General features: G+C 44.9%; 1 protein-coding gene across 6 annotated transcripts in view; it reads left to right on the plus strand.

Annotated features, from left to right (window-relative positions):
- LOC109460175 (N-heparan sulfate sulfotransferase 4) overlaps positions 1–22045 on the plus strand; it is a 281773-nt gene that overhangs the window by 184288 nt on the left and 75440 nt on the right. For 5 of the 6 annotated variants that reach the window (XM_074338571.2, XM_074338574.2, XM_074338572.2 and 2 more), the window contains 2 exons: positions 18049–18234; positions 20389–20517. The exons of the other annotated variant lie outside the window; for it this stretch is intronic. In XM_074338571.2, the coding sequence (XP_074194672.2) occupies positions 18049–18234; positions 20389–20517 (315 nt within the window). The remainder of the gene's footprint in view (positions 1–18048; positions 18235–20388; positions 20518–22045) is intronic. 6 annotated transcript variants of the gene reach the window in all.

Here is a 22045-nt window from a genome sequence, read left to right on the forward strand (position 1 = left end):
TCCACCTGTGCTGCCAGAGGGTAAGGCAACACTTCTTTCATTCTCTTCCTTTTAATGAATCATACCTTTGTGCTGCCATTCAGTTGCTTGGACGCGTCACTAGATAGAAGCAAGACTTCAAAGATGACAACAGACAAAGTCTACGAGGACGAGAAGCATGGCTCACATTCAAGTGCTTGTTGAGCAAGTTTCCAAAAATCGTTCCTGCTCACCCACATCTGCTTCTCAAACAAAGACAAGGGTGCCTGTAGCAGAAACCTGAATTATTTATTCTTACTCCACAATAAACTGGTGAAAAGAAGGAATAACTGCTGTCTGGTTGTTTCAGGTTACGCATTCAAATTTCCAGGTGAAAATTTAGGACCTTTCGCCCACTCTTGATATCACCAAAAGAATATCCCGAAGGAAAAACTATCCTTTTTATCTATAATGCTAGTTTTTCAAGAATGATGTGAGTTTTTCTTGACATTTTATTGAACAGTCAGAAATCTTACTCATGAGTAATAAGTGAAGGGCTCTTAAAATAAAAGTATAGGTTCTGAATCCTCCTTTTGAAATGTTGCATGTTATTTATGAACTCTTTATAACTTTTTCCATAATTAGACACAATATTCTTAATATGAAAAATGCTGGCATTTAAATTGTTCTCATAAAAACCCAAACTCATCAAAGAGCAACTGTGGAACATCTTTAAGTGTCATGTGGCCTGCACAGTAAATCAGCTGTGGAAGTTTAATTTAAAAGTGAAAAGAAATGCTGGTGAAATTACGACGCATGGAACAAACCAAGAGACGGCTCAGCCTTGGTCCTCACTCGGTTATGGAGTTGCGCTCTGTGCTGACAGGTACACACAACTCTGTCCCCTTGTGACCTGCCTCCTCCGGGGCAATCTCTGCACCTGCGCTGCAGAGCTGAGGTTGGGGACAGTGGCCTCATCTGCCCAAGTAAGCAGGGTCCTGCGTGGGGGTGGCAGCTCTGATGGTCTCAGCTCGCCTGTCCTGCCCTAGGACCACCACCTTACAGCAGAGCTGGAGCCAGGACAAATCCTGGGCCAGGGGTCGCAGTCCCCTGCATCTGGGACGAAGCTTCTGTCTGTGAGCACAGGGGGCCTTTGGGGAGGACAGCTCCGAGTTGCTCAGCTGTTCCTGCCTGGAACAGCTCTTCTGCACACAGAGCAGGAGGGATGCGCAAAGGCGGGCGGCCTGCCACTCCCAGGGAGAATCATAGCTCTGGCCTGGACGCCAGGAAGAGAGGAACCCCAGTGTTCTTGGATGTACAACTGGGGCAGAAATGTCCCTACAAAGTGAGGCACGTGGGGAAGGGAGTGCGCCATGGCTCGAATGCTGTCCACTTTCACTGTTCTTACACCTTAGTATAACAGATTTTCTTCAGTAGGTGTTGCTTCATTTGCTGTACGTCTTTAGTTGACTTCCTACAGATTTTAGATTTTCTTTAATAGTTTCCACGAGATATGGTTGTGTTTGCTGGGGGAGGCTCCTCAGAGCTCCTCCCGGCATCATTCCAGAAGCCTGAATTCTACCATCAAATCTTGACAGTGTGGCTACAGCCTCCTCACTGGTCTCCAGTGGGCCCTCGTGTCAACTCGCATCAAGGCAGCGACAGTGATGCTGTTAACATGCAATTCAGACCCTGTCACTTTTTGTCACTAAGCCCCCACCTGCCTGAGAAGGCCCAGGGCCTGAGCACCTGGTTCCGGGCCCCCTGCACTGCAGGCCCCTATCTGCTTTGTCGATGGAAGTCTGCAGTGTGTCTCCTTCACGCACTCCTCGGTGGCGACTCGGCTTCACTGTCGCCTGCTCTGCTCCTTCTCCCAGCTTGGTGACTCTGGGTTTTGACCCCAAGGTTCCCCCCTCTTCCTACAAATCACTGCTGACCTACATCCATCCAGGCTTGGGGGTCCTTGAGTTTGTAAGCACCTGTCCCTATCTGCCGTTCTCCTCACTATATACACACCCATGAGAACAAATTACGAAGGTGTGGCTTAAATAATATTTTAGTGACATCATCTTGTGTTAAATCTAAAGTTATCTTCACCAGAACCTAAAAGGAGTAAGGAGTGGAGGGAAAGCATTCCCTTTGAATCTTCTTCCTAAGAGTAAATTACGTGTGTTCTGTCTTACCTGCCATTTCCCGTTTCTACTCCCTAAGGATCGGTCAATCCTTGTTACCCGTTTTCCTCATTCTTCATACCAAAGTTGCCACTCTGCTTTTGGATTTAAGCCTATGAAAGAAATGCAGCTCCAGTTGCTGGTCATCTCCCCTGATACACCAGAATTTCTGGGCTGGGTCCTCAGATTAAAATCCACTGTTTTGTGTTGTGTTTTGTTTTGTTTGGAAACAATTTCCTTGTTAAGTCTGTTGTATCTAATTTTGTATCAATATTTTAAATCCTAAAGCAGTGTAGGCAAAAAACGTTTTTTAAGTCTGAAAGTGCATTAAATAGTGAAATCAAATATGAAGGACATTTCCTTGGGAGACGGAGCAGTGAAAATTTGCTAAATGTTTAGGAAATGGAATATTCATATGATCTTGAATATATTTAATTCTACTTATTGGAAACCTATCGTGAGGAAGATGGTCTTAGGAAGGAAGAAATGATCAAATCTCAGTGGGAAGATTACAGAACACCAGCCAGCACAACTGAGGCTCATTTATTTACAGAAGCACTTAAATGACTTTGTCACTGAATACAGAATTTATTTACACAGGCATCTTCTAGTCGTTTAAACGTGTCTCCATGTGCGATGTGGTCAGTAGAGACCACGCTTCGTCATTACTCTGCTAGTTTTTTTGCTCTCTGTGTTACACGCACATGCCTTTCTTAGGTACTGTTGGAGACTGTGTTCACAGATGCCATTCATCCATCACCATGTTCCTTTTCTCCAACAATATTGTTTGTCATAGTCCTTCGTGTTTGATTCAGGATAGTCAGGCTCACATGCCTCCAGATGCCGCCTTAAGCACGCCGTGTCCACATGGCATGTTGTATGACGAGAGGTGAGTTATCCATTTGTCACAGAAGAGTTTCAGAATTTGAGTGACTTAAAGTTTTAACCATTTCAAAGCGTAACTTTCTCAAACGCATGACTTGCTGCTTTGAAATTAATAAATGCACCCTGAGCATCATGTCACACTTTTCACAAGGACTGAAGGTTTTCATTCTTAATACAGATGATGGCTGGCGTGGAGCCGGGCAATTGCTGTGTTCAGTCTGCTGAGGTGATGCCCACTGTTGGCGCCTAAACTAGTTTCCCAGAATGTCTGCACTCTTGTGTCACCTCTTCTAGTCTGTGGCTTGTAAGGTTGAGAGCTTCCTCTTGTGGGCATTGTCCTGTTATCTGAGTCTCGCCGCCTGTTCCCATCTCGGTCACATGAAGGGGTCAGGCCAGAGGACGCTGAGGTCCCTGATACCTCCCAGGTCTCTGAGTTGGGGTTGCGCTAAGCTCAGAAATCAGACAGAACCAGCTTCTCAGGCTCATTTCTAAAGTGACCGTGAGCGCTCTGAGCTCACCTGCAGGCATCTTGTGCTCGGCCACACCAAACACCCACCCTCCGCCTTGGGGTTCCCAGGCCAGTGTTCCCTCAGTGGCCCCATAAGCTCCCCAAGCAAGGGCTGGGAGAGCCAGACAGCGTCTCCCCGAGGTGAAGCGCAGCGACTCGTGTGGCCTGTTTTCCTAATGACCTTCTGTTAACCACAATCCAGGTACTAAGGTAAAGTGGTACCTCAGTTTTCAAATGTAATCCATTCCGGAAGGCTGTTCGAGTTCTGAAACTTTTGAAAACAGCCGACAGCTAGGCCTCTAGATCTTGCACTCAGCGGAAGCCATGTGACATGTTCGATTTCTGAGGTGTGTTCGAAAACCGAACAATTTACTTCTGGGTTTATGGTGTTCGTAAACCAAAATGTTCGTCAACAGAGACATTCGAAAACCGAGGTACTACTGTAATATACAAGTGACATCTGCAAAGATGAATGCTGTTGCAGAACACAGGACTTTCCTTCTACAAATCATCCCTGACCTATGCAATTGCATAAAACTTAAGGATTAATATGGACAATTGACGTGTGTCAATGGCATAGTGGTCAGTGCTGCTAACAGGTGGAAATATTGTGACTTCTCTTTTAGCTACCCACTGGCAGCAGACAGGAGTTTACAAGTAGGATGATATTGTTCAGTCAAGTTCCTAGCTAGTTTATTCAAGCTCTCGCTAAGGCTCGAACTCCTGTTCTCACCAAACCTACAATACGAAGAGTAGCAGGAACTTTTTTTCTGCAAATTACAATGGGTATTTCATTAGCTATTAATATTCATACTGTATGCAAAGGATTTAGAGGGGAAAAATGGCTTTTCTTGTCATGTGTGGTATCGTGATAAGTCCTGGACTTGCTGGTCTGTTATTGGCAGGTAGATGAAAAAATGTCCCTTAGACGGGAAGTCTCTATGATACTTACTATCTGTTTGACTTTTCTAGCAGAAGGCAGCATCAGATAGATGCACCTACCTCCATAATTTCTATCTTAGCTGCAGCATCTTTTTTTCTGTCCAGTCGCTGTTTTATTTCTGAACATGTTTAACCTCAAAGGAATAAATAATACCTACAAAATGCACTGTAATATTGGGCATGGTAATTGAAGGAAATGAACTATTTATGTCACTCAACCTGCATTAACATGAATCCATCTAGACTTGCATCTGTTTGTCCTGGGTACCTGTTACCATTACTTTTGGTAAGCCTTGGAAGTCATTCTTTATAGTTTTTATTCATTTCAGTCATCTTTTAATATTAGCTAGAGGATCTCCAGTTCTTCTCAACTGCTGATACATGACAGACACAATTGCAACAGAGATTTCCCCCAGGAGATAAGCTAATAATGGCTTAAAGGAGTTGTTAATACTTAATTTACTTGGCTTTAAGGCACATAAATATTTCCTCTAAATATTAGTATTGTTTATATTATACAGAACAATGAACTGTGCTCAAAATACAGAAGAAAAATCATGATCCTCTGAAAAATACAAAACTATAGCTATTTTTACATATAAAAATATTTTGTGACACGAGTTTAGCTTCTCCATGCCGTAACCTAATTGTCAGTCTATTAGTTAAGCTTCTGTGTTTGACTTCAGACCAGTCTTGGTTCAGATTTCATGTTTGCCAATTACTATGGGTGGACTTAGCAAATGACTTAAAATTCCTGTGCTTTAACTTTCCAATATGTGAAATAGGGGTGATAGTATTTCCTACCACATAGGTTTTTGTGAGGATTAGATAAGGTTTGTACATGTCCATGTATGTTTAATGCTTAGCAATGTGCTTGGCACATAGTGTTCCAAAAAGCATTCGTCATCATTATCTCCATCACCATCACCACCATCACCATCTCCATCATCATCACCACCATCACCACCATCACCACCATCATCACCATCATCATCAGTATCACTACCATCACCGTCACCACCATCACCATTTCCATCACCATCACTACCATCACCATCATCATCATCACCATCACCATCATCATCACCACCATCACCACCATCACCATCATCACCACCATCACCATCACCACCACCACCACCATCATCACCATCATCATCAGTATCACTACCATCACTGTCACCACCATCACCATTTCCATCACCATCACCACCATCACCATCATCACCATCACCATCACCATCATCACCACCATCACCATCACCACCACCACCACCATCATCACCATCATCATCAGTATCACTACCATCACCATCATCACCACCATCACCATCACCACCATCACCATCACCACCATCACTATCACCACCACCACCACCACCATCACCATCATCATCAGTATCACTACCATCACCATCACTACCATCACCATCACCACCATCACCATCACCACCATCATCACCACCATTACCATCACCACCACCACCACCATCATCACCATCATCATCAGTATCACCACCATCACCGTCACCACCATCTCCATCACCATCACCACCACCACCACCATCATCACCATCATCATCAGTATCACCACCATCACCGTCACCACCACCATCACCATCACCACTATCACCATCACCATCATCACCATCACCACTATCACCATATCATCACCACCATCACCATGGCTGCCATCATTTTCACCAGATTTCTTTAAGAAGTATATGGCAATTCCTTTTGAAATAAGAGTTTGATGATGATGATAAAGCCATCATATGACTTTTTCAAGGTTATGTGACATGCAAGTTGGGGCCAGATGCAAGACACTCTAATCTTCTTTGCAGTCTTCCATCTATCTGTAATTCAATACTGATGTGTTCACTAATAGTACATATAAGATTTGGTACAATCTGAGGTTTCAAGCATCCACTGGGGGTCTTGGCACATATCCCCTGTGGGAAAAGGGGGACCACTGTACCCATTTTCACATTCTTCCTTCTGAATGAATCCAAAGTTTGCTTGTGGAGCCAAAACATGTAAAGACTGGTTTATCAGCTTTGATTTCAGGTAGGGGACATTTAACATAGTTCTGGCCAATTGAATGGAAGGATGAGTTGTGGCGTGGGACTTTCAGGAAAGGGGGTCACACGCCACTGAGCCTACCCCCTGCCTTTGGCCCTCGTTCCTATCTCTTGCTAGTTTGTGGTTGTATTGGCTACAACTAAGGGATTCCTCTTAAAACTCTGAAGGAAAGGCCAAGGGAACCAGAGAACCCACTTGTGGCACTCAAACTTCTAAACCACCGCTTAACTGCGGATCTACCGTTACTCGAGAAAAGTAAGCTCTTCTTTCTGTAATCCACTATGTTTTCATTTTTGTTTTTCTGTACATAGTGTGAACCCATCCCTACTCAGTGTTTTCCCATTGCATTTTTTTTTTCTCTTAAGCTGTTTTGAGATTTGCCTACATTCAAATTTCCTCAGTGTCTAAAATGTGCAGACCCATCAAGGGAATATTTATATAGAATGCCCCGAATATAATAGCCCAACACTCTTTAACAGGTGTTCATAGTGAGATTTTTTTATTAAATTTATTGGGGTGACATTGGTTAATAAAATTGCATAGGTTTCAAGTGTATAATTCTGTAATAGAGCATCTGTATATCACAGTGTGTGCTCACCACCCAGAGTCAGTTCTCCTTCCATCACCATATATTTGACCTCATTTACCCTCATCTACCATCTCCCTCCCCCCTCACCCTCTGGTAACCACTAAACTGTTGTCTGTGTCTATGAGTTTTTGTTTGTGTGTTTGTCTTGTTCCTCTGTTCTGTTGCCTTCAGTTTTATATCCCACATATGAGTGAAGTCATATGGTTCTCGACTTTTTCTGTCTGACTTATTTTGCATAGCATGATAATCTCAAGGTCCATCCATGTTGTTGCAAATGGCAGTATTTCATCTTTTCTTACAGCCAAATAGTACTGCTTTGTGTATATATACCACATCTTCTTTATCTAGTCATCTATCGAATGACACTTTGGTTGTTTCCGTGTTTTGGCCACCGTGAATAATGCTGCAATGAACATCGGGATACATATATCTTTACAGATAAATGTTTTTTGAATTTTTCCAGTTGATACCCAGAAGAGAAATTGCTGGGCCATATAGTAATTCTATTCTTAAGTTTTTGAGGAACCTCCACACTGCCTTCCATAACGGCTGCACCAGTCTGCAGTCCCACCAACAGTGTATGAGGGTTCCTTTTTCTCCACAGCCTCTCCTACACTTGTTTTTATTTGTTTTGTTGATAATAGCCATTCTAACAGGTGTGAGGTGATAATTCACTGTGGTTTTGATTTGCATTTCCCTGATAACAAGTGAATTGTAGTGAGATTTTATGCCTATTTATCAATCATTAGTTTGTGAATGGATTCTTGGAATGGTCAATAATAACATAACTAGCTTTCACTGACAGGTTTTAATTTTATTGCTTCAATGACCAAACTTGTTTTTAATTATTAAATAAGTGAAATAATCAAGAGCCAAGGGTATACTGAGCATACCCTATTCAAATTAGATAATTCATCAAACAGGTTAGTTACCATGTTTTCCTTTTTCTTTTCTTTTTTTTCTCTTTTGCATTTTTCAGCTTGAAACATTCTCTCAGTTTGATAGTTTCCTTTATGTCTTCTCTGTCTGTCGCTGGTGGACATTTTCACCATGCCGCGGCTGCCTCTTCAGTTGCCTGTAGCCATTTCTGCAGTAACTTGAGTAACATGGAAATGTGAGCAACTGTCTCCTAGCCTGTCAACAGTGGAGAGAGGTAGCTGGTGAATAATGCAGAAGGTTGGGCGGTGCTGGAAGTGAAGTAGTTTTGAGAAGAGATCTGTGTTGATGCTTTGATTTCCAAATACGATGCTACTTCAACAAGGTAAAACAGAAATATAATATTGTGGTGTGGTTATTGGAAACATGGCATCATGTCCGTAGAAAAGTATAGTACTTTAATCCCCTTACAGACAGTTACTTAAGGGAGCATAATTTGTATTTTTTAATATATACATTTATTAACATAAAGTTACTTTTTGATGAAATGTAACCTATTTCACATGGTAGTAGAGGTTCTAAAAAATTGAAAACAATCAGAGATATGACTCAGTTTAACTTATAGAGAAGCACAGGGTGTCCCAAAAGAACAGATGGTAAGAACACCTTGTATTTGGGGTGTGTGTGGGAGAAACTGGCAACCAGAGGGGTGGCTCGTGTCTGCACCAAATGTTTAAAGCATTTCCCATAAATGCATTAAGCTGACATTAAGGGGGGGTGGGGGAGAATGACTCCTAAGGGAAATCTCAGTGTGACTCAAAAATAATATTGCAAACATATTCGTTGCTCAGAGAAAGTAATAGTTTGTGCGAATCTGTGTCTGCAAGGTGATACGTTTAAATTAGTGGTTCCAAAGCATCGTCTGTATAATCGTGGAAGATCCAACAAGTTTGGAAATATGTTCATATTAGAAAATGAAGAACAGTCTAGCCAGTGACAAAAAGGACAAGTCACTGTCTTTAACATGTATACGTCACACACACACGTGCACTTACACGTACACACACCCCTTGCTACTCCACCTTTATTCCATGAACATAGGCAATCAGGCAGAAGATTTAAAAAACAAACTATTTAATGTGTGCTGTGTATACATAATCCAGGTACTAAGAATGGAGATCTGACAAGATAAATTAGGTGCAACATGTGCTTGAGACAAAATGACACATGAACGTGTGAAATGGAGTGATGTGAATTAAGCACACTTGTTTCGAGCCCCTTTCTTTTCTTTATTTATTTTTAATTAAAGTTTATTGGGGTGACAATGGTTAGTAAAATTACATAGATTTCAGGTATACAATTCTGTGTTACATCATCTATAAATCCCATTGTGTGTTCACCACCCAGAGACAGTTCTTCCATCACCATATATTTGATTCCCCTTACCCTCATCTACCACCCCTCTCCCCCCTTAGCCTCTAGTAACCAATAAACTATTGTCTGTGTCTATGAGTTTTCGTTCCTTCATTTGTTTGTCTTATTCTTCTGTTGTTTTCAGTTTTATATACCACATATCAGTGAAGTCACATGGTTCTCAACTTTCTCTGTCTGACTTATTTCGCTTAGCATTATACTCTCAACATCCATCCATGCTGTCACAAATGTTCCTATATCATCTTTTCTTACCGCCGAATAGTATTCCATTGTGTATATATACCACATCTTCTTTATCTATTCATCTATGGAAAGATGTTTTGGTTGTTTCCATGTCTTGGCCACCGTAAATAAAGCTGCAATGAACATTGGAGCACACGTGTCTTTATGGATAAATGTTTTCAGATTTTTGGGGGTAAATACCCAGGAAAGGGATTGCTGGGTCATAGGATAATTCTGTTCTTAATTTTTGGGGGAACCTCCACACTGCCTTCCATAATGGCTGCACCAATCTGCATTCCTACCAACAATGTATGAGGGTGCATAAGACCTGAAACAATAAACTGCATAGAAGAAACCATAGGTACTAAACTTATGGGCCTTGGGTTCAAAGAGCATTTTATGAATTTGACTCCAAAGGCAAGGGAAGTAAAAGCTAAAATAAATTAATGGAACTATATCAAACTTAAAAGCTTCTGCACAGCAAAAGAAACCATCAACAAAATAAAGAGGCAACCAACCGAATGGGAGAAGGTTTTTGCAAACAGTGTCTCTGATAAGGGGCTAATATCCAGAATATGCAAGGAACTCATGCAACTCAACAACAAAACCCAAACAACCCAATTGAAAAATGGGCAGAGGACCTGAGGAGACATTTATCCAAAGAGGACATACAAATGGCAAACAGACATATGAAAAAATGCTCAACATCACTAATCATCACGGAAATGCAAATCAAAACCACAATGAGGCGTCACCCTTCCTTTTCTTGTCTCCACTGATAGTGAGCCAGGGATGATGTCCTCACAGGATGCACAGCACCGCTGTCTGACTGACACACTAAGGAATCACGAATGTTAGTGTTTCTTCCAGGTCCCGGGCATTGCTAGAAGCTCTAAATACTTACTATTTGGTGCCGTTCCTCTCGCTACTGAACTAAACTAGAACTCGACCTTCGCAGGCAGCAGCGGCCGCAGTGGAGCGGAGCTGCTGACATGCGGTCTTGGCATTGCCCCCACGCCTCCTGAGGCCACACCTGTGCCCCCTCACGTCCCCGGGTCCCCGCATTCCTCCTCACTCAGCTCATTTCCAGAAGCGGTCGTCCCAAACGAGCCCCTGCGTATGCCCTGACCTCCTCCATGCTTCTGCTTCATCGCACTCCCCTGCAGAGCCTCAGCCCATTTGATCCAGACGTCTGCCCAGTCCGTGCCTGTGCCCTGACACTGGACGTGGCTGGACCTGCACCCAGCTGTCCCCACGTTAAAGCCACGGCCACAGACCTCCCTCCCCTGGACCCTCAGTGCTGCCCGGAAGTTACACTGCTCACTGTCCTGCTGTCCCCAGCCAGTTCAGTACCTTCTCTCTCCAGAAACTTACCATCCTTACTCTCCACCGACAACCTTCATATCTTACTGAAAATAAGAGCCAGTCAATTAGAAGAGAACTCCCGCGTGCTCCCATTACCACAGCCTCAACTTCACCCTGATGCCAAAATGCAATATAGGTTTGATTTTCATTAGAAACACGGGAAGGTGTATACAGAAAAACACAGTTAGAATTATCTTCATAGGCAGTTACTCAAAATGTCATCATTACTTAATATCTTTCTGAATATATAGGTACCACTTAGTAACATAGACTGTGTTCGCAGTGACAAAAACCTACCTGTGGCCGGACATCCCAAGGGCACACAAGGCCGGTTTCTCCACCCTTGTAGTCAGTGCCACCCTTACCAGCTGGTCAAGAATGTCTCCCAGAAGCCGCTGCCCCGAGTCCCCCGCGTCTCCGCAGATGCTCTGCTCTTTCCCCGTCTTTGGACAGACATGCTTACGCTCCGTCGCTGTCCAGCCTCAGCACCATTCCTAGACTCTCCTTCTAGCAAAACTCCCTGCAGTAGGTGTCACCCTCACTGTCTCATGCCAGGTCCTCCTTTCTCCCTCAAACCCACTCGGATGTGTTTGCCCTACACCACCCACCAGAACTTCTCTTGTCTGGGTCACCAGTGACACCCTGTGTTAAACCAGGTGGGTGGTTCCTGCTTCTCATTGGACGCCACTGGTTACCAGCATCTGACATGCTGAGCTCAGATGCTCTGCCACCACTTCCCCGAGTTGTCCCCACTTCATCGCAGGGTCCCAGCATCCCTCCCATGTCATGTGCGGTACTCTTCTTCCTCAGCCTGTCACTGGCTTGCTTCCCTTCTCTCTGCCCCAAAGGTCTACCCTTTTCCCTCTCCTCTGTGTACATCCCCACCCCGTCGGTGATCATCATGAGTCTTAGGACTAAATAAAACCCATGTGTCCGTAACACACCAGTTGAGGTCTCCAGCTGAACTCTCGCCTCCGGATGCTAAACTTGTTTATTTCACTTCCACCTGACATCTCCAGTTTGAAGTCTAACCCCAAATGTGTGTCCTGTCTTTCTCCCCAAACCTGTGTGATTGGTCAACTCCCCAGTCTCATTTGGCAGGAAGTCTGTCCTAGTTCTTTGTTCTGTGTGCAACCTGCCATCACTGAAGGTGCTGTGTCTCCACCTTCACCCCCCCCCCGTTTAGAGTAAGACCACTTCTCACCAGCGGCGCTGGCCCCACCCTTTCCAAGCTGCCGTTAGCTCTCACGAGACTGTGTCAGTAACCTGCCAACTGGCTCCTAGCTGCCTCCTACCTTCTTTCAGCCAGCTCTCCAGAGTTGCCAGAATTTTCTTCTATAATGCTAGCTCCGCATCTCAATCAGGGTAAATACCAGTGTCATTACAGGGACATATGGGGACCTAAACAGCCTGCACTGTGCCTCTCCTCAGGGATGCTGCTGGCTCAGCCTCTGTAGAAGCCTACTGGGTGTGAGTGGCGCCCCCTTCGGTTGTCATTAGGTAACTGGTGAGACCGTTTGCGGCATCCCTGCCTCCTGACATTGTCTATTGATGTTCCCACCCCTGTTGGCTGCTTTGTCCACAAGCAACTGATTTCTTATTCCTCAAACATGTCTGAGGTACTTTCAACTGAGGACAGTGTATGCACTGCCCTCTCTGCCTGGAATGGTCTTCCCCAGTCTGTCCATGTGGCTTAATCCCTCACATCGTCACACCTGGACTCAAAACACCCCCTTCTCCATGACCCCTCAGTGAATGACCTGTGTAACATTGCAACCCAGTCCCCTCCGTTCTTCTCCCTGTCTCGCTCTGTTTTTCTCCATAGCTCCACAGCACCTTCTAATATATTCCACAGGTTACCTACTAATTTCATATCACCTTGGTCCCACTCCACTAACACATATACTCCCACCTCTCTGTTGTGTTCAGTGCTCTTTCCTCGGCACCTAGAATGGCCCCTGGCACATTTGGATTGTCAATAAAGTAAGAACTCTGGCCAAAAAAAAAAAAAAAAATAGTGATACACGTGCCTACGCCACCACATCTTGTACAGTGGGAATGAGACTTACTTAGTTTTCTGTTAGTTCCCTTCAGGCAGAAAGTAGACGTTCGGCAGGTCAAGAATATTAAAGGAACATCTCAGCTGCTGAAATTTCATGCTCTAGAAGCAGTGCCATTGCTTTGCTATTTCTTTTTCAAAAGAAAATTCCATTTGTAACACAGGGCTCTCCGGGATTTGTCACCACTTACTGGGCTTCAGTCTGAGCAGTGCACGGACTGACCCAGCCAATTTCCAGGTCACATAGTCATTGCTTTTTTCACTTATGAGAACAGAAGACAATTTCAGTTCCCAAAACACAGTGAAAAATCGCTGATCCTAGGATCATTCTCAGAGTTCACAATACGATCCCGAGTCCTTATTAAAAGGAAAAATAGATAATGAGAGCAGTGCCGTCACTCGAGTCGCTCCCTGGGAGTTATGTATTTAGGACAAACCAAGACTTTCAGTTCAAATGCGTACTGTTTCCTGGGTTAGCTTTTGGCTACAAGGCATTCATTTATGCAACGAGCATTTCAGTACTCCTTTTTTATATTCATGTATTACGCATCGACAGTGGATTTATTAATGACATTCTTATGTATTATTTCCTTTAGAAAATACATATTATACCCCAGCAATGCCCCAGTCACACTGCTAAGCACTGGAAAGAGAGAGAAAACATCCCACATGTGTGACGGGCTGCTTCCACAGCCGTGTCTCCTGAGTGCAGACACAGGCTCCTAACAACGGGCAATGCCTCTTGTCTGCACTTCCCCCTCTCCTCTCAAGACGTCCATCGCCCTTAGGTTTCTGTGCAGCTGCTTGCAGGAGACCCAGGGAATGTCCCCTGGCCATAAGCCCAGCCCTCCCAGCTCCCATCTTCTCCTTGTTTCTCTGGCTGCCTGTGGCGTGCCAGGACTTCTAAAAAGGACTACACCATGCAGCATCAGAGCGCTGCTCACGCTCACCTGTGGTGCTTTTCACCTGTGCAGGTGACGCCTGCAGATCACTGACGATTTGTTAGGACGTGGTTATCCTCACGAAGGGCTGTTGCGATGCATGTTGGTCCAGAGGTGCTTGTGCCACCAACCGTGATCCATTGGAGCAAAGTTATTTTAATGCAGTTCACCCCCTTCCTTCTTTATGTTGCCTGTTTTATGTGGTTTCGCCACAGTGTTACCTGTGCCAGATACCTGCAGCATTTATTATTTAAATAAACGAGTCTCCTATTTATTTCCTCTGTACACTAGGCGTTGGGTGACCAGTACATACGATCTAACAGTCATTTGGGTAACATGCCTGTGTGCAGCTAGATGGGTGGGTGTTTCCATCTGTCAATGAGTTTTCTTGTTCACATGCTGGGCAGTGCTTCAGCAAAGTCTTCCTCTGTTCTCCTGGAATTCAAACCACTGACATCTCACCTGGACCCATTGAGCCCTTTAAATTTATCAGGAAGGGGCCAAGACCACCTGCACCAGCCAGGTTTCCATGCTAGGAACCAAAGCCACTTGGAATTGCTTTCAACAGAGAGAGTATGTCCTCAGTGGTGTAAGTGCTTCCAAAATCCTTGGAAGGGCTGATGGAGCAGGTTCCAGGCTGTACTCCTCTGGGGACGCAGAGCCAGATGGAACGGGTCCCCTGGGGAGCGACCACTCCTGCAGCTGCCACCTGAACCCTGGCAAAAGCAGTAAGTTCCCACTGCTGCCACTGCTGGGCCACCGGGCACTGAGTGCTGCTTCTGACAGGTGCCTGATGTCAAGGTCATGCGTGTCGGCAACAGGAGCCAGGAGCTGCTGAGACCAGCGTCTGCCCAGCAACCACTTTCTGAGATCTGTCTGAAGCCTTCTCATTGGCCGAACCTTGTTTGCGTCAAAATGACAGCTGCAGAGGAGTTTGGGAAATGGAGAATTTTGCTTTATAACCTCTCCAAGTAAAACTAGAGAGTACATGAGGACTGGTTCAGAAATGTGCATTACAATCGATTCCCTTTTGTCATGAACTCAGGTCCCACTGGTAGCAAGTTGTTGGAAAAGCAAAGCCACCATCTGTGATTCTGAAGGAGAACTTTGGGTAGAATTCCAGCTCAACACCTGTGAGCACGAGCAAGTCATGTCCCCTCCCTGAGCCTCAGTTTCCACATGGGTAGTGACATCCAGGCCTCCCACGGTAATCAAGGTCTCCCCAAGAAGACCTTGTAAAAACCTATGAATGTAAAAACACATCTCGGAGACCAGGCACTAACTACGCAGTTACACAGACAGGATCAGTGGGAATGTGCAGAGAAAGATTAGATGCACCACGTCAGCTGCAGTTAGGGGTTTAGTGCTCAGTATATTCTATTCTACTTTTTGAGGAATGGTGACCCTACTTTTATGTAGTCTGTACATTACCACTTCGGCTCATTTTCCAATCAACGGGGAATTTAATGTGCCTGGGAAAATTGGATCAAGTTAAACTCCCCTGTAAATATTTGTGGTGTTATATCATACTATATCATAGAATTTCCTAGATCCTGTGAGAAACACTGTTCTAATAAATAACAAAAAGCCATATCTGAATTAGTTCATCCTGTCATTGTTTATGTCTATCTGTATGATTTCAAATGCTTCCTATATTCGCATTAGAAAGCCTTTCAGAGCTTATCATTTCGTGATGCTGTGTGGGTAGGATGCCCAGTTCACTTTTCAGTGGGCCAGTCTGTGTGAAGTGGGTCTTAAGCTCTGCACAGTAACAGATGAAGGTTTCTAGTACAGCAAGCCCCTGATGACAGGAAAGGAGTTACCGGGGAATTACTTTTCATTCTGTGTTATCGTTTCAATTGGAAAAGCATAAACCCATAATTATCTAGCGTGATTTACTGTTTTGATTGAGCTGCAGTTGTCAGTGTGATAAGATGACCTTATGAGCAGTATAACACTGAGTCCCAGAAATCAATAAATATAATAAAATCCTTTTACTGCCCTTTCCTTCGTACTCACCAAATCAATTGCTTTTTACCTTCTGGTTTTTCATGAAAGTTCTACAATTCACTTTATTACCTGTCAAACATGAAATGCCTTTTTTTTTTCCTGAAAAGACACAGTTGTCTGATATTTCAATTCTCTGCCTGATTTTCTTTTCATCCCCTTGTTTCTAGGACACTCACATGCGTATTGAGTGTCCTCGGCCCCAGAGGGGGACACAACATTGCACGGTGATGGGAAGTGAGGGCTGCAGTGGGTGAGTGGAGACCGTTAGGATCGGGCACCTTCTAATCCTGGGAGAAGACTCTTCCAAACCCCGCTGTGGGTCACTGAGAGCGCGAGGAGGGCTAACAAGCTGTTTCCCATCTGGCAGCGGTCACACGCCTCCGTCCACACCCCGGGGCTGGCACACTTTTGCCCCCAGGTGTCTCTCATGAGGAAGTTCATCTGTGTCTCCCTCGTGGCTCACATCTCAGGTCCCGATGACACTCGTCCTCAGAACACTCTGTGACAATTCACTGGGCCGCATGGAACTCACCTGAGAGCCCTGGCACTTTTCCAGTCCATGCCTGAGTGATGTGTCAGGGACAGCAGTGGCCGGCCCCTCTGGCAGCCTCCAAAGACTTTCCGACCTTGCCTTGTGCAGAAAGCACACACTCCTGGAAGAAGGAGGTTCCTTTGGCACGCGCCAGGAAATGAGCTTGCCCAGCACCTCGCAGAAGACTCCGGCCCATTCCACAGCATGGCCTTCGAAGCTCAGTCTCTACAGAGTCGCTCGTTGTCGTAAGTGTGAGAAGATCCAGAGTCTTGCTGAAGAGAGGAATTGTGCTACACGTGAGGGTCATCCCATGAAAGAAGGGCATTTAGGGCCCATCTTCTGCACCGAATGTGGCCATTACTCAGGCAGAGTGGCTCTGTGGTCTCGCATATCCCGCCAGAATGAGCTGTTCTGCGGTGCGTGCCGTGTAATAGACGACATCAACGGCAGCGGTCAGCAGTCCCTGCTCTGTGTGCTGATTCAGTCAGCTCCCTTTGTCATTCATAACCACAGTGGATGAGAGTCAGTCCTACAGCAAGTCTTTCTAAAGCTGATTAGCATTTAAAGGGAGAAATGCAAAGACACAGAAATTAGAAAATGGTAGCCCTATAGCATGAACCTTGCAATATAACACTGTTCTTTGACACTTTTTTCATATTCTTGCTTTGAATTTATACCTGTTTCCTTTAAAATAGACTGTTTACCCAAAGCAAATATCTCATGTAAAGTGTATGCTTTGTAAAAATAAATGGAGCTGCTCAATGCTTGCTGTTCCCACACTTGCTGTGTAAAGCATCACTGGGCCTCGGGTGGCACTTGTCCCTGGCTGTCTGGCCACCTCGTCAACTCGGTGCTGTGCTCCTGTCACCGCACCACTGCAGTAGCTTCCCAGTACACAGCCCCCCGTCCCATGCATCCTAGCATGTCACTGGGTTACAGAGCACGTGTGCCCTTCCACACTCAGAGAGCACCCTCGTCTACACTGTTCACAGAATTAATTGCAACCCCTCAGATGAACAATAACAGCTCATCGCTTTACAGTTCATACTTGCCTTTCTGGTTGTCTTCAACATCATAGACACACACACATCCACACTCTCATGCACATGTGCTCACACACGTGCGCTCACACATATACACACACACTCACTGCTCTTCCACCTCATATTTGGGCACTTGCTCAAGTAACACTTTTTCTTCCTAATCTGTCTGAGGAAGGGCCATGTCCCTTCCTATCTCCCCCCCAGTTTTCTGTATTCAGAATTCAGAATTAACCCCACCCACACACCACATGCCCAAAGCATTTACCATCAGAGCTGTGTGAGCTTATGAGCTGCTGGAAGACACACCTCTGTCAGTTTTTGTATTTCTCACACGAGACACAGAATTCAGTGAGTCCTAAGTAGAGGCTGTGACGACAACTGTAACTGAATCCCACTGACCCCGTCCCTGTGATGTGCTGCCTTCCTCGCAGGAGCACGGCATCCCCACCCACCTGGGCTACGCGGTGGCCCCGCACCACTCCGGCGTGTACCCGGTCCACGGCCAGCTGTACGAGGCCTGGAAGAAGGTGTGGGGCATCCAGGTCACCAGCACGGAGGAGTACCCCCACCTGAAACCCGCGAGGCACCGGAAGGGCTTCATTTACAACAGCGTCATGGTGAGCTCACACCGCTGTGTGGACGGGGCGTGACACACACGTCACTTCAGCTCCCTTCACACGAGCACCATCAGCTCCTAGCGCCTAGTGGTGACTGGCCACACAGTAACACTTTGTGTGGCTCCAGGCTTGCTTCTTAAGCTGGGGGGTGGGGGGTTGTCAAATCCCAGACAAGTTGGAAATGTTGGGAATGAGTTTCGCGTATTGCCCCCTGCAGTTCCGGATCTAAGCCTGGTCTGGGGATCTTAGGCTTCTGGGGAGCGTTCCTGTGTCTGTCTGTCGGGTGGTTTTAGTGAGAGTTTTCTAGGCAAAGCGTGGGTTTGTAAATTAAGAAAACACCTCACAAATCTCTACACTATCAACAAAATCTATCAAATAGCATCTTGAGAACTAAATTCCTCCACTCACTTTATTTTGACTTCCAGATGCTCAAGAATACCTTAGGATTCTATTCTTTTTCATTTTTCTTTTCCTTGCCTTCTACAAAAAGGAGGCATATATTTTTCACACACACACACACACACAAACACATACATACACACACACTCGTATATATTAATTGAAAAAATAATAATCAGATGTAAGAACAATGTATCAGTTCCTTTATATGAGAGTAAAACCAAATGAATTTTAAATGAAAACTTAGAATTATTCCTTAAAGAGAAAAAAATAGTATTCTTTACTTTGAAATAAAATAACCCATCTTAAAATGTCCATCCCACTTCCATTACCTTAGATCATATTTTCATCATCAGTTGCCTAGATTGTAGCAAAGGTTTACGAACTGTTCTCCCACCTTAAATATTTACATTTTCCCAATCCGTTATTAAGGTTGATGTTAGAAATATCTACCTGTCAGTCTGCCTGTCTGTCCATTCACTGTCTAAAACCAAAGGGAAAACAATAGCACTCAATATTCATTAATCATAAAACTTTAATATTTTATTGTAAATTGGAAGACTTAAAGAAGCCTCAGATATAAATGGAGCAGTTACTAATGCAAATGGTGGTATTGATATTCATAGAAAGGCAGGCGGTAGGAAACGTATCACATAATTCCAAATCAGAGTAAAAGTACCCATTCCCATGGGTTGCATGGCCACTTGACGTATTATGAAATAAAAGCATTCCTTTTAACCGATATTACATGCATTCATTTACCTTGCATTTCGTACAAGCTATTATGAAAATTAAGCAAAGAATAAATAAAATTATAGCCACCTGTGCAATTGGATGAATTTTTCCATTAGACGATAAGTAGTGTATTATTCAAAATAAGTTCTTGGAATAAAATTACTTGTTTTCTCTGTTGAACATTCAGATTTACAACAGAATTAACCACAGAATATGCCAGAAGCAGTCATTAGATGATTTAACTACTACTGTGATTAAAATTTCAATTCAGAGTGTAATAAAAACAAAGCAAGGTGAAGGGGGTGGGGTGGAAACCGATTGAGTCTCAGAACCTGAGAACCAAGCCAGACTGAACTTCAGAGGCAAGGGGCGTGATGGCGTAAGGATGGGGTGTACCCTTGGAGACTCTCCATATTTGACTTAAATTAACCCTAAGAAGGCTTTTGTTTTGTGCCTGTCCTGTAGCATAACTCAGCTGGTGGGTGAGATTTATAGAGCTGAGTGAGATGCTTTAACCCATGTATAACAGGAAGGCCAACCCGTGGGTCCTGGAGCAAACTGAGCCTGACACACAGCTGGAGGCAAAATGACAGCTCGGAAGCTGTCCTCCCTCGGGCACATGGTGACAAGGTGGGGCTCCCTGGAAAGGACAGTAGAGCTGGGGAAATACAAGGCAGCAGCAGGAAAGAGGGAGACCAGACATGAGGTGGACGGACTCCATTAAAGGGGCCACAGGCTGAGTCCCCAGGAGCCGAGCAGGGCTGTGAAGACAGGACACGGGATGTCACTCATTTGTGGGGCCGCCAGGATTCACAGCTGACTCAATGGCATGTAACAAACAACTATAGTTTCGATGTGGCAACTCCTGTAATATTTACATAATTGCACACTGTCGTCAACTCTTGATCACAGTAAGAGTTTGGCTTCAGCAACCAAGGAGACGTGACATGCAGACTGGAGGTCAGAGGGAGTGGGAGCAGGGTAAGGGAGTTATGTCAGCCGCCGCTCTCCGTCCCACAGGTCCTGCCGCGCCAGACCTGCGGGCTGTTCACCCACACCATTTTCTACAAGGAGTACCCTGGCGGACCCCAAGAGCTGGACAAGAGCATCAGAGGAGGCGAACTTTTCCTCACAGTCCTTCTAAACCCAGTATGTATTCTACTTATGCTTTTTACAGTAACATCAGAATTTTCAAACATGTGTTTCATTTTGTTTCTATTCTCAGCTCTTTCACAAGAATAGTCGGTAAATGCTAGCCCTCCGTGAGAGAAATTAGACTGTGTCTCCGAATTATTCAATTCCCTGATGATCTTAAGTCAAGGAGAACACAGATCTGTTAGAAAACCTGTGCTGAAAAAAACAACTAAATGTAACAGTGCGTCTCCATTGGCTTCTGCTCTTGAATCGTAGTAAGACGTTACTATGTAGTAAGACGTGCTGTTGTCCGGCCCGAAATTAGCCTTCAGTGACATCGCTGGTATGTGCTTTGTCCTCAAGCTGAGTTTGCTGCTGGCCCCAGACTCAGCGGGCCCACTTGCTTCATTCATTCTCTAGACGTGATCTCTTTGCAAGACTGCATTCCACACATGTAGCTGAGTATCGTCAGCTTTGTAAACGAGCGGCATCCAAGGCCTATTCTAAAATCCTCCACTCATTTTATTTGGAATGAAAGATAGAGAATTGGCCCCCTTTTTTTTCATGAGTCGTTTCCTTTCAGCTTTGAATGCTTGCGGTTTTATTTCCTGTTCTATGTGGGACAGTGTAGCCGTGCGAGGGGGGGGTGTCATCCCTGGACGGTGTTGGGGTCATTTCAGCCTTCTGACTTTTCTCCCATGACAACTCCACCCGTGATGTTGTAGAGAAGCACATCTTGTCTACACCCAGTGCCCACAAAAATAGAGAAGAGCGGGTCCCGTGCTCTGCCCCCTTGTTTACAGTGAGAAATGTTCATACTCAGAGAAAATCACTCGTGCTTTAACCAGAACTGCAGCTCAGTTGTCTGTGGGGAAGCTCCAGCTGTGTGTAAAACAAATTATGTACAGTATTTTAATTCCTGAGGAAATCAAAGAAAAACCTACATTGTGTAAAGATGACAACTTGGGACTTAGATCGGAGGGGTAGGGAGTGGGGTAAAGATGCCGTATCTAAGTTCGAGTAATCAAAAACCTTCCTCTCAACCTGCCCAGCTATTGCAAACAAAACAAAGTCTGCTGTGTTGTGGGGCCCAGGACGGGGGAGCTGGGATGCTCAGTGACCTTTAGCAAGAAACCATTTACCAGGACTTGCGTGCTCTCCTGTAAAAGAAGCTTGTGGAACTAGGCAGCTTTCCGCGTGCCTCCAAGTAGTCTCTGTGCTCGTAAACCTGACACGTTCCAATTTGTTGTATATAATTCAAGCTTATTGACAATTAGAAGACGTCAAGAACATTCTAAAAATAAATTTCGGAAATTGAAGTATGCGTGTGACTGTAAATGATAGCAAATGTGGGAAATGTCCTCTTCTCCCCTCCCCTCACTCACTGAGGATCTGATCTCCACAGAGGCCAGGGCCCATCCTCACACCATGTCCATTCTGGGGCCACACTCCGGGCCCTGGACCTGCCCTCGTCCCCCCTCAGGGACACTGAACGCTCCTCCCTGAACCCCTGTCCTTCAGGCCTCGTGGCCACTGCTGTTGG

Source organism: Rhinolophus sinicus, chromosome 15 (genome assembly GCF_057876585.1).
Source record: "Rhinolophus sinicus isolate RSI-liver-muscle chromosome 15, RSI-T2T, whole genome shotgun sequence".
NCBI classification, from domain to species: Eukaryota; Metazoa; Chordata; class Mammalia; order Chiroptera; family Rhinolophidae; genus Rhinolophus; species Rhinolophus sinicus.